Source organism: Gavialis gangeticus, unplaced genomic scaffold (assembly GCF_001723915.1).
Source record: "Gavialis gangeticus isolate Ggan-Ray unplaced genomic scaffold, GavGan_comp1, whole genome shotgun sequence".
In the NCBI taxonomy this organism is placed as follows: domain Eukaryota; kingdom Metazoa; phylum Chordata; order Crocodylia; family Gavialidae; genus Gavialis; species Gavialis gangeticus.
This window is the reverse complement of record NW_017729025.1, coordinates 93233756-93248750: the sequence shown is the minus strand read 5'-3', so window position 1 is coordinate 93248750 and position 14995 is coordinate 93233756. Positions and strand designations below refer to the sequence as shown.

General features: G+C 45.6%; 1 protein-coding gene across 8 annotated transcripts in view; it reads left to right on the top strand.

Moving 5' to 3' along the window:
- The window catches only part of RAD51B (RAD51 paralog B), a 764912-nt gene that overhangs the window by 697613 nt on the left and 52304 nt on the right, over window positions 1-14995 (top strand). For 6 of the 8 annotated variants that reach the window (XM_019519173.1, XM_019519171.1, XM_019519174.1 and 3 more), the window contains one exon: window positions 9567-13017. The exons of the other annotated variants lie outside the window; for them this stretch is intronic. In XM_019519173.1, coding sequence (XP_019374718.1) covers window positions 9567-9742 — 176 coding nt within the window. In that variant the 3' untranslated portion in view covers window positions 9743-13017. Of the gene's footprint in view, window positions 1-9566; window positions 13018-14995 lie in introns of those variants that run through there. 8 annotated transcript variants of the gene reach the window in all.

Genomic DNA, 14995 nt, shown 5'->3' with positions numbered 1-14995 from the left:
GTGTGTGTGTGTACGTGTGTGTGTGTGTGTGTGTGTGTGTGTACATGAGTGCACAGGCATGTGTGCATGCATGTGCTTTTCTGCATTTCTTTCATCCACCAGAGGCTCTACTATCCCTACCAGAATAGAAATCCCTTGGGCTAAGAGTAAGGACAGCTGAACTGTGTTAGGCCAAGAAATTGTCCTGTATCTGTTGAGAAGGGAGTGGTAAGGCCTTTCTTTATATGTCCACCTGTTGTCATGCTGGGAAAACTGCCCGCTGTTGATGATGGGTGTTAGCAATGGATGCAGATGAGACAGGGCTCAAGGAGGTTTCAGTTCAAGTACACATTTGAGCAAATGGTGTTCAGCATCATTTTAGAAACCATAGTTCATTCTGCACAGTGGTAGTTAAGAGCATGTGCAGTGCCAACATGTTTTGCTGGTACCATTTTCCAGCAACAGGTGAGCTTCCAGAAGGCTTCAGCTGTGCCAAAGCAGTTCTCCTGCCCTGCCTTTCTACCAGGTACTTTCAGCCCTATAAATAGTAGCTTTCTGGGTTTAATTTCTTCAGGGAATATGTTGCAGTTCAGAATCATAAACCCCAGGGATTTAATGTCCTCTCACCACAAAAGAAGGAGAGACACACTTCCCCATATGGGCACAAGCACTGTCTTCCATTTTGTAGTGAGTGAAAACAGAAGCATAACCAGACAGGTGGGAGTTTTATGCCCACTTTGTGCAGGTAAAAAATGAGGACATAGGTGCCAGACCGTGCTTCCTTTCTGACCCAAAGAAAATACGTAGGCAAAATCAAAACTCAATCTCCTTGAGCTTCTCCGATCTTGCCCTTGCAGCAGTATTAGTGTCAGTTGCTCATTTTCTTATTTGTAGGGGTGGCAGCATGCCAGCAATAGTGCGACTGTTGCTGCTGGTTCATTGACCGCATGGGGAGTTCGTGGGGCTGTGGTCACTGAACGTCAGTGATAACAGATGCAGTTTTACTATGATTTATTTATTGCAGTTAGGTCATTTTATTTGCTGTTCCCTTTCTGAGTAGTCTGTGCAAGGAATATATAACTTCTGTACTTAGAAAAGGTGTTTTAAAACTAATAAAACGGTTTGCTTTATAACGGAGGTTTATGCTTCTCTTCCTTTCTGTCCCCTTGGCATCTTTTGTAGTGATTAGCTAGTTGGAAACACCGCTTAACCCCCAGATCTAGCAAGGTACCTGCCTCCCATTCTTGCATTTGATTGACTTAGTACCTAAGCACTTAAATCTAAATCCCCTGAAAAATCATTTGGGGCAGAGAAACAATGCTCTTATCTGCTCCTCTCAGACAACACTAGTAAAGAGGCAGCCTTAAGTCAGAAGAGTGAGAGATGTGAAAGCCTCAGTGAGGCCTCTTCCCAGCTGCCCACTGCAGGCTTGTTCCCTATGGTGCACTCTCCTGTGTCTTAGCCAACATTGTCCTAAATCCCCCAAACACACGGAGCTTTTCACTTTTCCTCTGGGAAGAATTTTTGTCCTTGTGCCCAGGCTCTGCTCTGCATGCTGTCTGCGGGCTCCGGCACACCTGTGTGAGATATACAAAGCAAAACGCCCTTAATTGCTTCTGGAACCGTACAGAGAATTGTTTAGACTAAATTTGCTTCCCTGATTTGTGGCTCTCAGCTAAGCATGCAAAGAGACAGCTTAGCTGACCTCTGCCAGAACTACAAAGAGCACCCAGCTGAGGCTGTACACATCTCTTAGGAAACGGTTTGGGAACGAGCCTGACTCACCACCGTGTGCTGCAGCAACGATTACAGTAAATCCTCGTCTTCTGCTGACTTCAGCAGAGTGTTTTCAGACATATTTCCTGATTCTAACAGCACCTAGGAGCCCAGGGAAGCCAAAACAAGAGCACTGCAATACCCAAAATCTACTCGAGTCATAAACTGGCTCTCTCTCCAGCTGCTGTGGTTTATAGTACTTAAAGTTTGAGTCTGATTTACTTTGAAGGCTGGACCAGAGTTCAAAGGTTTCTCCCCAGTCTATCACCCTAGCACACTTTAATACTTTGTTGGCGGGGTGGGGTGGGGGGAGTAAGATATCTCACCCTTTAAGGGCATTTATACAAATACATTTTGGTTCTGTGATGTGCTGGAGATCTGGCGCTTTGGAGCAGACTCGATTAATAAAGTCTGCTCCACATGTGAGCTGACGTGCACTGTGCTGCGTTGCTTGCAGTTGTATTAGTGGCAAAATGCACATCAGCACACAGAAAATGGCGGTGGTGTGCTTTTGAACTAAATCACCTTTTATGTGTTTTAGTTCAAAAGTGCGCCGCTGCCATTTTCTCAGCGCTGACACACATTTTGCCACTTACACAGCTGCAAGCGTTGCAGCACCGGGTGCTTTTCAAAGCACCCAGTGCTATGGCGCTTGCACATGTAAAAATGCCCAAAGAGCCTCAATCAAGGCAGACACACTTACTATGGAAAAGTAACAAAAGCTTCTAGGGCTTGAGTCTTTGGATTGGAAAACAGTTTGCCAAAATGGGCAGCCCTGCATCTTTCTGACTAGGGTCCAGATTTATACTGCTTTAGTGCCTGCAACTTCCTGGTGGGGCTTCATCATTGTCCTCATCCTTAAGTCAACTCTCTGTGTTTTGGTGACTGCTTCTAACACCTCCCTTGACCAATTCAGAACAGGTATCAACCTTCGCTCTGCTTACTAAAGCTTGGCAGCTGCCCCAAATTCTCCCTTTTCTCACTGGGCATGTTTTTTCTTGTGCTCTAGTACGGCAAGGCAGGCAATGCCCTAATTCCTCTCCCCATTCCTTCTCCTTCAGAAAATGTACAGCTCCAAAGAAGAAAGTCTTGGATCTTTTAAAAGTTTTTCTCCACTTGTTCACAACCTATTTGTGTGTTCTTTTGGGTTAAGGCAGGGGTCAGATCATTGGTGGAGGACATGAAAATGTAATTAAGAGAAGTACCTTAGTTACTGTTTTGTGGCTTCTGAATCATGTACACGCCCATCACTAATTCAGGTTTCTTTGCGCACAGACTCAGCAGAGAAGCAATGGATTAAATAGAGCATGAAGGGAGAATTCCCCTTTCACTCCTAGAGGCAGCCCTCCAGCTCAGGGCTGAGGTGCTTTGGCAGAGCAATGAAGTTTTGCCTTTGCTTGAGCTGTACCTGCCCTGTGCATAAGCAGAGCCTTTGGAGCTGTCAGCCTGGCACTTTCCCCTGCTTGATATATGCAAATGGAAACATTAAAACAAAAGGGAAAAACCCAGAAGCTGATGTTTGCTGTTAGGTAAAAATACTCAGGTTCCTCCAAACTCTTAGCTGATAAGCTGATACTTAAAAGGCTGATAAGGGAGCCAGATGGAAAGAGGCTGTCATTCCCTCCCACCTCTTTTGTGCACTGTCCATTTTAGGAGAATGTCAGGTTTTTCTGCTGCACTCCCTGGGTCTTTGAAGGCAGCAGGCAGTGGAGTTGTTTTCTACTTTACTGACACTAAAGAAGATACCACTCTTCTCTGGGATTTGCCAGGCTTGATTCTTTGCTGTCTTGTACCTTGCTTTACATCTGCAGGGTCATTGTGCCAATGGGAATGTCTTATACCCACCACTTAAAGGTGTCATTGGCATATAGTAATCTTCATGATAACATGGACATTTGGACTAACTCAAACCCCCATCTGAGGCTGGTGCCTTAGGTATTGTAGGCCTGACTCTCATTCACCCTACAGTGGCAGTTCACCTTTGCCTTAGTGGAATCAAGAATCAGGCTCTGAGCTTGAATTGCTTGCAAAGAGTGGGTTTCACAAAGCCCCATAGGAGTAAGAATGATCTTAATGCGAGTGCTTTAGTGCAAAATGTTTTTGTTTTTTATTTAAACTTTCCCCCATAAGTGTTGGAGACATAGGGTGCCTATACACGAGAGCCAAGGCTGCTCCAACGCACTGGAATTCCTCCTGCAGCAGCCTCCTACATCTCGTGTATCAGTGTCCCCATGCTTAAAAATGGCAGTGGGGGCACTTGAGCTAAAGCTCACCCAATAAGCTTTAGTTTAAGTCCCCCTCACCACCATTTTTAAGTGCATGGATGCTGATACAGGAGACATGGCAGCGCTTTAATTAAAGTGGCTCTCAGAGCTGCTTTAATTAAAGCAACCCTCCCACCCCCACCCCGATGCACATGTAAAAGTGCTTATACGTCCTAAGAACCCGGAAGTGACACCACCTAGGAATGAAGGATAGAAGTAAGTAACCAATTGAGTAGCTGGGCCCAAGTCAGGTGAAGCACAGAAAGAAAACAAACTGTATAAAAATGGCAAAAAGAGAACATCAGGGGTGTACTTGGTAGCCATGCTGATCTGAGACAAGAAGATGTACAAAAAAACTTGAACTCTTGGTTCCAAAATTATACCTTTTATTAGACCAACTGGGAAATAGCTGGAAAATTGTCCTTGATTTTTACATTCTCAGTTTTAAGCCATATGGCAAGGAATTTGGAAAATATTTATACAATTTCCATCTTGAGTGTGTCTCTATAAAAAGCAGCCTGTCATTGCATTAGTTATCTATTTATAAATATGCTCAGGGGATTGCATAGTAACATATACATACTTTACAAAGAATTTAGTAAGCATTCTCTGCTGAGTACAATATTACCAGGCAGAACCCCTGCAGATGAGGTTACTCCATGGAAAACGTTTCCCATGTCTGGCTGAAGAAACAAGTTTAGACCATAACTACCACATAAAGGAAATGTATGTACAGCAGAGATCAGTGCTGTAGCTGTTCTGTGCTAGAAATGCTTTGTGCATTCTTCTGAGGGTGGTATTTATACTGAAGTATGCATTATCTGTAGCATGTTTATAAATATGTCTGCTAACTCTGCACGGTAACTCTCTCTTTAGCAGCCCTTATAATAACATGTAACCCCTGGTTTTATTTATTCCCTTCCCAGTCTTTTTATTCTCTATATAGCAGGTGACATTTATTATTTATGAGGCCAACTTCACATTTGATGTTTCCTTTTGCTTTTCTTTCCCTTTTTTCTTCTCTTTTTAAATTAAAAAAAATATTGCAAGTCATTGTGCACTAAATATAGTCTTCAGGTCTTTTTTTCCAGATGCTAAGACCTTGGCATACATCCTTACAGCATTCCAACCTAATACTCTCACTCTCTCCTCCCCCACCTCCCCAATTCAAAGGAAAATTATTGAATTCAGTACAACCAGAAACAAAAATAGTTATTCCCTTTGCAGAAAAGGGGGCATTTAAGTATCAGGTGGTCTTATGTTATGTTTTGTAGACTTTTTTTTATCTCTAATTGGTTCGGTTATTTTCATTGTTGCAATAGTGCACAATAGCTTTATTTCATGGGTGGGCAAGATGTGGCCCACCAACTGATTGGATCTGGTCCATGGCCAAGTGCCTCCCAATTGATTGGATCCGCCCTGTGGCTACCCTGCCTGCTTCCATCTGAGGCAGCCCATGCCACACTCCTGCCTGTACCTGGTCCCATCCAGCTTGCATAGATTCCTGGCAAGGCTGCTTCCAGTGCACCTGCAGCCACCTGGATACTGCTTGGCTCCCCCTGCCTCCAGCAGCTTCTCTTCCTGCCCGGGCTGCATCTCTCCAGGTGGAGGGAAGCTGCAACTTGGTAGATCTTGCCTCAACACATGTGTTAGCTTCGGGCTGCCTTCCACCCACTCCTCCAGCTGGGAGCTGGAACACCCCTGCCCTGGGGCAGGAGCTGTCCAGCTGCAGCTTACCTCCTTACCTGGAGAGATGCAGCGGGGGCAGGAGGAGGAGCTGCTGGAGGCAAAGGGAGCTGAGCAGTACCCAAGCAGCTGCAGCCACACTGGGAGAAGCCTCATTGGGAAGCTGTGCACTCTGGCCAGAGCTGGATGCAGGTGGGAGCATGGCACAGGGGGAGTGGGTGGGGCTTGGCCCCATGTGGAGGGCCATGGGAACAACCGTGGGCCAGACAGAACACACTTGCACCCCACTGCCCAAGTGAGCTCTGCTGCATATGCCCCCTGCTCCTTCTTCCCCACCCAGGACCTAGCTCACAGGCAGCCCCTCACACATACATGCACACAGCCTCCCCGTGCATACCCTCCCTACACAATATACAAGAGTAAGACTTTGTTTTGAGCTGTTATGCAGTAGCCTGTATATACACTACTCAAAAACACATAAATCAGGCCAAGAATTATTTTTTAAATACATTTTAAATGTTAATAGTAGGTGTTTGATTTTTAGTATGTGATTTGTTTTTTATCTATCATTTGTTAAAATGAAATTTTCTAAGAGTTTCTTGCATGCAGCCCTCAACAGCTTACCAAAACTCATTAAGTGGCTCCCCAGCTGAAATAATTGCCCACCTCTGCTTTATTGCCTTAGGTGTTTTTCCATAAGCTCATGTCTTCTTGCAGCATCCACTTATAAAAATTTAGGACCCAATCTTGCAATTTGATCCATCCACTCCTAGTCCAGGTCAGCCAGACTGGAGGATCTGGGCCTAAGTGTGGAGCACTGCAGCCCAATGTAAACATGGGATCATAGAGGAAGCACATATGTAGATGCCATCTATGACAGTCAATTCATTCTGGATGAGTATCCCACCATGGGAAGGCTTCTTTGAAGCTTATCGTAATTATGCAAACCACCTGGTTTGCAACACTGAGGTGGAGCTCTTCTTAGGAGAAATGTCTTTCTTCATGTCCTACTCATTACCTTTTGCCACTATCAGAATGACTCCACCAGCCAAAAGGTTATTTTTGTAGCAAAGAAATGAACCATATATAGAATATGTAGTATACTTGCAACCTCTAAAGTAGCCTGAGTTAGCCAAAGGCACAGAATAACCCTCTTAGTTCCATGATTTTGTTCATTAATAAATGCCTTGTTTTCATGTAATGTTTCATCAAAGGATCCCAAAGCGATTTACAAATTTATAGGGGAATTTGGTACAAACAATATGTTGGGCTTGCATTATCCACTACTGAAATACAGCTGCAGTGCAACACAGCAGCTGTTCACAGCAGGCAGTGAAGAAGAATTTTGCATCTAATCAAAACAGCAGGGTGGAATTTAGTTTGGCAGACAGTACTCGCACTGGGGACTGGCTTATCATTCTGCATGTATGCAGAGCAGTGAGGCTGTAGTTCCTGGCTGCATGCTACTGCAGTGCAAATATTAACCAGCAGTGATAGTGAGACTTGGCCACGGATTAAATCCCCTCCTAATCTTTTTTAAACTGTCTAGGAATCTCTCATGATGAGGGCCTCAGTTTGACTCAAGCACAGTACCTCTTGGGCCCTAACATTGCTGATTCACTTGTCTTGGGCATGGCTGACTCCTGCTGCACTTCCCATCCTGCAACACCTCTTTCCAAGAACTGGGAAGCTCAGCCCTACTGGTCTTGTAAAACTTGATGAAATAACAGAGGGGTGTGGCTAAATGCCCTTAATTAATTTCAGTAATGATCACTTAGTGTCACAAGGTGTAACAGCTAAAACCTCAGCAGAATGCTGAGGCCAGATTAAATGTCTGCCAGGATAGGTTTGTTCAGCTCCTCGGTGTGCTGAGCACTGCTGGCCTGATGAAAACCAGCTCCTCGGGGACTGAAGGCAGTTTCCAGGCTTTTGGATTGCAGAAGTAACACTGGTTCCAGACACTGCTGCCCTGTCTGTCCTGCAGCAGCTTGTAAATAATCAGTATCAGTGACTGGCTTGTTGCTCACCTACTTCCAGAGAGGTTACAGCAGCCCCCACAGCACAAGGAGGCTGTCATTCAAAGCACAAAATAGCTGCAGTTCAGAGCCGGGTTGGCGGGAAAGGATCATCCAGGGCACATTACTTAAGCCCTCCCTGGCATCCCGCATCATACAGGCTTGTTTGAGGGGGGGTGGGGGTTGAGGATGATGATCACTCCTAGGCTGTAACAAGGGGCCGTATTGTTTGCCCGCCTCTCGGTTGGTTTCTGATTCACCCACAGCCAGTGCTCCATGATCAGATCACAGCTGGCCCAAGGATACACTTTCCAGTGCATTCAGTGTTTGGAACAGTCCTAGATTTCAGGAACACATGGTGGGGAGGTGGGGACAGCTGCGGGCTTGGGAAGGGAACAGATTTTTGTTTTCCTTCAAGGCGAGATCTCCTTTCATAATTTGATAGTGTTAACAGCATTGGAGGATGAGGAATGAATTCAAAACCTGCATGGGTGGGTCAGGGCAGAGGGAAGGAGGGTCAGATGGGCAGCTGGATATGTGTATTGCCACATGTCTGCTGCCTGCCTGGTGCTGCCCCACAGTGATCTGTTATGCTAGTTCTGATAACAGCTCTCAGATAAATCCCAGGTGTTGGGCCAATTTCTCTATTCAGCTAGGTTTTGAAGCAGCTTAATTTGGCTGTATTGTGGGGGTGGATATGCCTCTGATAACAGCTGAGCTTTGTTACAGATGATCACTGCCCATTCTGTGGGCCATCACACTCTGAGGAGGAATGTAATGGGTGCGGATGAGGAGATGAGTGAAAAGCTATATTCAGATCTGAGTTTTGCTTTTGCCTTCTAATCTTTCTGTGTGGTACATCATGATTGCTGACCTTGCTTGCTGGCATTTTCTGTAAAGTGTTACTACCCAGGTGGGCAATTATTTGGGCCCAAGGGCCACTTAAGAAGTTTTAGTGAGCTGATGTGGGCCAAGTCAGCACTTCATCCGCACCCCGCTCCACCCCACAACAGCTCACCAAAACTCTCTAAGTGGCTCTGCCCTGGGGCCTGGCCCCTACACTGTCCTCATCACCCAGCAATCCCAAGATCTGTGTGGAGCCTGGCCCAGGACCTGTGTGGGCTGGGCATGCTTGGATGGGCTGATAGGATGGGGCCGCAGGTGGGCACAGAGCAGTGTCCAGAAGTGGGACAGATGGGTAGGGCTGGGATCGTAGGGCAGTGACAGCATGGGGCCAGGGCCTGGGGCAGATACTTGATCCACACCCCCCATGGCCCTGCCTGCAGAATTGGCACCCATTGCAAGAATGTGCGGGCAGTGAATCATGGCTCTGCCCCAGGCCCTGGCCCTGCTCTGTCACCACCAGCCAAGTATCTGTCTAAATCAGTGATCACCAATCAATGGATCTTGATCCACCGGTAGATCCTCCGAGCTTCTTGGGGTTGATTCGAGGCTGGGGTGGGGGGGCTGAGTGCCTGCATGCATGCATGTGCCCCAGCCCAGCAGGTCAGTCCGTGGGAGAGGGAAGGGGCAGGGGCTAGATCGTGGCCCTTGCAGTGAGGGACAGTGGCGCAAAGGCAGGAGCAGGGGTAAGTTGGGTGGGGCCCTGTCTGGGTGGGACTTACCTGCTGGGGAGGTACGCCCCCAAATAATTTTTTCTCCCTCTGCCTCGATCTGCCCCCACTTCTTCCCTCCCCGCAGACTTACCTGCTGGGCGGTGGTGGGGGGAGAGGGTGGTTGGTGGTGCACAGTAGATCTTGGGTTGCTTTTAAATGCCAAAGGTGATCTCCTACTTAAAAAGGTTGGAGACCACTGATCTAAACGGTTCCATCTCCTCCTCCTGCAGCTGATCTCAGAAGCAGTCGTTATGATGGTGTCACTCTCCATTGTCATTTAGTGCTGCAAATTCCACTGAAACCTAGCACAGAAAAGAGAAAGAAGGAAAACCACAGGTCCCACCTGTGCACTGTTTTTTTGAAGCAGTTCAGTGTTCTGGAAAAGGAATATATAAAGCAAGATTAATAATAAGCCAACTTCCTCCAAAAGGACTCTATGCTATGCAGCATCATACAAATTCATCACAGAAAAGACCTATTGTAGAATTGGGTGCACCAGTCTGTTAGCACAGTGTTTTTCTCTCTCATATATTTTTTATTATTGCATCCAGTTTGTTTTTAAATTTCCCAAGCAGTGGGGTTTATACGACTTCCACTGGGAAATTATGCCCAGCTTAATACATCTCACTATCTGGAAGCTTTTCCTGACATTCTTCTAAACTGTCTTTAAAAAAATTTATTTCAGTGCTCCTAGCTACACCCTTGCTGTCCCTCCAAACTAGTTCATTCTGCTGAAATAACAATCCCATTTTTCCCTTAAAGGAGTTGGTGGGCAGAGGCAGTCTGCTGTTTGGCCTGTGTGCTTTCAGCTCTAATTTCTCTCCCCCATCAGTGGAAGGGGTGGAGGGGCATATTTTTCCTTTCCGCTGAGCAATGAAAAAATAGCTGTTTGCCAAAATCTTTAACCTTGGCCGTATACACTCACAGATGTTTTCTACAATATAAACAAAGACTCTAAGAATGTAGGGGTGTGTATGGAGGGGAAAGGTAGTCAGGATGGAGGGAAGAGATCAAGTGGGAGAAATACAGCTTGAAGCACTCCACTGTAGTTTGATCCCTTTCTGAAATTTAGAAGAGCAGCTTGCAGTGCTGTAAGGAGCAGTGCCAGCTGCAAAATTATTAAGTTTAATATGATCATGCATGTTAACTCTGCCTGTTAGTCTAGGAAACTTTAATGTGACAAATCACTGCAGTCTCTAGATCCCATACATGCAAATGAAGCAACAAATACAGCAGATAAGACTAAATCCCCAGTCTTCCATTGCTTACACATTTTCCTAAGTAGAACTGCTCTGGTTTATCTCCAAGAGAAATGCACCCTAAAGGCAGCAAAACTAGGGCTCACCCATAATTCAAATGATAGCAATTCCCACAGTAAAGTGTCTGCCATTGATAATGTCCAACATCTGAGAGTTTCACTCTGAGCTCTGCCTGCCACAGAGTCTCTGTTGATTGTGGTTGTCTCAGTGATCAGAGAGGTCATCTTAGAAATAGCCTGGTTTAGCTGATTAAGACCTTTAAAGATTAACGCCAGAACCTGGAGGAACACATGGAGTGGCGGGGTTCTGAGAGTTGGGAAAGGTGTGATATTGCTTGGTACAGGCTGTTGTAGCTCAGACTAACTGAAGTTTCCAGATGATTTTCACAGTCATCCTAGTTATAGTGTATTGCAGTAGCATGACATGGAGGAATCACTGTGCCTAGGTCACTATCTGAATGGAAAGAAGATGAGTTCCCACCAGCTAATAGAAACATTTCAGGCCACTGCTGCTGATTGAGTATCAAGGGGTAGCCAAGAGCCTGGTAAGATGGTCATGAGACTGGCAGCTGGAGGGAGTGATGATATCCAGGGTGTTCATATAAGCCCTTGTCTAAGCAGAATGTGCTTTGGTCAAATGAATGAGAATATTGATTTGCATATAAAACAAGCGCAAGTCTCTAGCTCATTTCCTTGTGAAAAGAGTCTTGAGAGCAAATTAATAAAAGTTCAGTGTAACTTTCTGTGTCTGAAATGACCACTTGCTGTGTCTGAAAAGATCAAGTATGCAGACTCTGCTTCAGCAACAGCAGCCTTAGATGAGAACCTGAAGATCTCTTGTATGGTCACACATGCACAAATTACAAAGAATGAACAGTTAGGTTTGGGGTGTGTACTGAAGGAATCTCCCCTCAAATCCAGTGGGTCAGCAGGTAGCCTCTGAGATGGGGAAAGGAGTGGTAGTGGAAGGCTCAGTGGTTTGGGGGAGAGAATATGGAATCAATGTGTTCTAGTTTAGAAAAAAAACTACTGAAACTGCGGGTGCATGACAAGGATAAGAATATGGAAGAGTTGGGGTAATTTTGACTAGAAAGCATTAGTATATATCTGATGGTTTTTGAAGGTACAGGGAAGAAGGGGGGTGGGGGGCTACAGCTGCAGGTAGGCACTTGCATATGGTTTGCAGAGGGAAAAGGTTTTTTGCATAAGACATGCCCACAATTTTGACCTCATACCCTTACTAGGAAGTAGAGAAGGAATATTTCTAATATTTCTATTTGTGTGCTGAGTAGCCAGATTTTACTCTACATGCAGTGTATAAATATAGAAATGAAGAAATATACTTTGAACCCTGCTGTTTTGTGAGGTTGTATTTCAAGGACAGTTAAAGTGTTGGGGTTTCTTTTCATCTCTGAACAACATGTCCCATTAAGTATATCTGGGTTTCCCTACTATGCAGCAATTTCATTTCCCCTTTAAAAGGGGAAATGAACTACAAAAATATAACACAATGGGAATGAATAAATATGCGGTTTGAATATAGCAAAGCGTCAGCTCTATTCTAGTTAGGGTTGGGCCTTGATTTTAGCTTAAAGGTTGACTCCCTAAGTGCCCAAAAATATTTATGCTCCCTCAGATGACTTTAGAAATACTGTCAAGGAAATCAGCATTGATTGCAAAGATGAAATATTGTTAAAAAGGTAGGATACTATGATCATGATTCCTGAACAAGGAAATGAAGTGTGATCAGAGCTTAACAGAGGCATGGAGGGTCAAGGCCAAGGATGGAAGAAGCATGTGGGGGCAATTATAGAAATGACAGTGCCTAAGAGAACGTTGGTGTTTCTGGAGCAGTGTCTGAGCAGTTGAAGGGAAGATGGGGGTTGGAGCAGTGAGGGGGACATACTGGGGAAGTGATGGAGCAGATCAAGGCACAGATGGATGGAAAGAAGAGGTCAGAACTGTGCAGTAGGGAATGGCATCCCTATCTCCCATCCCTGTCATCCATGGATTCCCCACATCTTTGTCCCCATTCAAAACAAGAGGCCAGTGACTCGGTATTAGTCCCTGCCCTGTCCTGTTTCTTTCCCCCAGCTCTTCAATGTGTGCACTGAGCAGGAGCCAGGCTGGACAGGACAGGAAAAGAGACAGGACACAATGCAGGGGCACTGAATGGGCAAATATACTTTCTGAGGCTGGGGTAATCATTGTCAAGGAGGCCAAGGCACTGAAGGGGGAGAGCTTGCCTGTAATACTTGGGGTGCTGAAAAATTAGTATTAAAAAACCCCCCAAGGAAATCAAATGCTCCAGAACTTTTGCACAAAGCCAGTGTGGTTCCATGTTGCCTCATGCCTCCACCAAACTTAAAAAGGTTGAGGGCTTTTAATATATAAGCAGCCTTTTAGCTTCTCTGATTTCATTGGCAGAAGTCTGATTAAAGTTGCAGCATTTCAGCAGAGGTCAAGGGTTATAAATGCCCTGTCCTCTCCCCACCACAGCTTGTTTCTCTGGAAGACATGCGAAAGGAACATTTCCAAGATGGTCTCCAGCTGAGTCACATCACTTACTGCTACCACCTTCCTTTTCTTTGGAGTCCTCCTAGCCAAGTACATGGCTTGACCTGAATTAAATTGCAAGAACTTGGAAAGTTTGCTGCCCGTGGTGGTGTGGCCGGAGGCCAAAGTGGTGGGCCAGGTAGGCAGAGTTCTTCCTGCCTGGTACTGCGACTCTTGTGAAATCTCGTTTGATGCTCAGGAGGAATTTTTTTAATGGATCTCTTGGAGAATAGTGTTCAGAGACCTGACCCTCTCTGTGATAGATTTATGGGTTTGTGTCATTCCATAAGGATGTTAACAATTCCAGCCTTTTGAAGTTGCTGAGTCAGAGAGGGTCAGAAGAATCATCTGTTTTCAGGAACTTTTTAAAATTACCTTTTGCTCTGCTTTTCCAAGAGTTATCCTTATGTTCTGAATTTGGTTTATGGCGGCTTTCTATGCAACACAACAGAGCCTTTGTCAGGGCTTCTACAGAACCATTTACAAACTGTTAAAATCCTGACTGCTTCCTGTGCTGGGCGTTATTCCACCAAAATGAGCGGCAGGCCAGCCCCATGAATAGTCTTTCATTGAATAGGCCCATTGACTTCTTGATTGCTCATGTCAGCAAGGATCCCAGGATTGAGCCTTAAGGAAGAGAGCCTGGTATGGAGGAATCCTGCTATCTTCATGGGTGGACTGGAGTAGATTCACAGACCCTCCCTCACCCTACCCCCATTGTACTATAATCCTACTCGCTGCAGAGTATAGCCTGGTGGTATAAACCACTAATTATCCTGTAAATTTCCCAAGGAATGTATTATTCAACAGTAAATGCGTCTGTCTGTTTGCAGGGATATCACATGCACTGTAATCTTCTCTCCCCTGCATCATCAGTTTGCATACTTTTTTAAATTTGTGTGGGGGAATTCAGTGAGTGACTTATACACTAGCGAGAGCCAGGCAACGGGTGGCCAGGCTGTGTGGAGCTTCCCCCACATCGCTTCAGAAGTTCATCTCACTCCCAGCCTGCAGTGGTCTCTTTGCCCTGGCCTCCCACACATATAACATGGCTAATGTATCTTAGTGCTGACCTGCTGCATCTCCGCTATTCCAACCTCAGTGCCCTATCACACAAGTGCTGAATCCACCCACACATCCACATCCCCTGGTACCTGGGCCTCCCTCCCACCTGCATAGTTTGACAGAATCATATTTAATGCCCTGATATGTCTGACCTCCCTTCTTCTACTGTCTTCCATCAACACTTTCCCCAGGAAACTGGAAATATCTAATGAACTTTGACTTGTTCTGAGTGTTGATCCAGAAACTGTGCTTTGAAAAACACACTGATCCTAAATCAGTACTTGGACAAAAATGATCAGATATAGGTAATCAGTTTGCATCTGGGCATTGCCCTCTGATGGCAGTAGAGGTACAATTGTAAAATGAGTTATTAAGTCTGCTCCAAGGGGAGAGGTCGTCATAACTCACCTTCTATTTGACATTAAGTGGTACCCACGTTGGCCATCACAACAGAAAGACCAAGGAGCCTCATCTCCAGGCAATGTCTGAACTGATAGTTTGGGTCAAATGCCCAAAGTTACCCTTAGGGTAACCCACAAGCCCACCAGACTTGGGCACTGTAAACCTCTGATGGACATCCAGCTCAATCTTAGAAGCTCTGGAGATGTTGGAGTACGAGGTTGACATCTCTCCCACTCATCTCTCAGACCACCCCTGCATGCAGTATGTCCAGAATTTACACAGGTGTGCAGATCCGTTCCAGTCACAAGCTTGCAATTCCAGGCCTTCTGCCCCTCACCTTCCTCTCTGTGCTGCCTTTAAGCAGAGCTAACTGTGGAA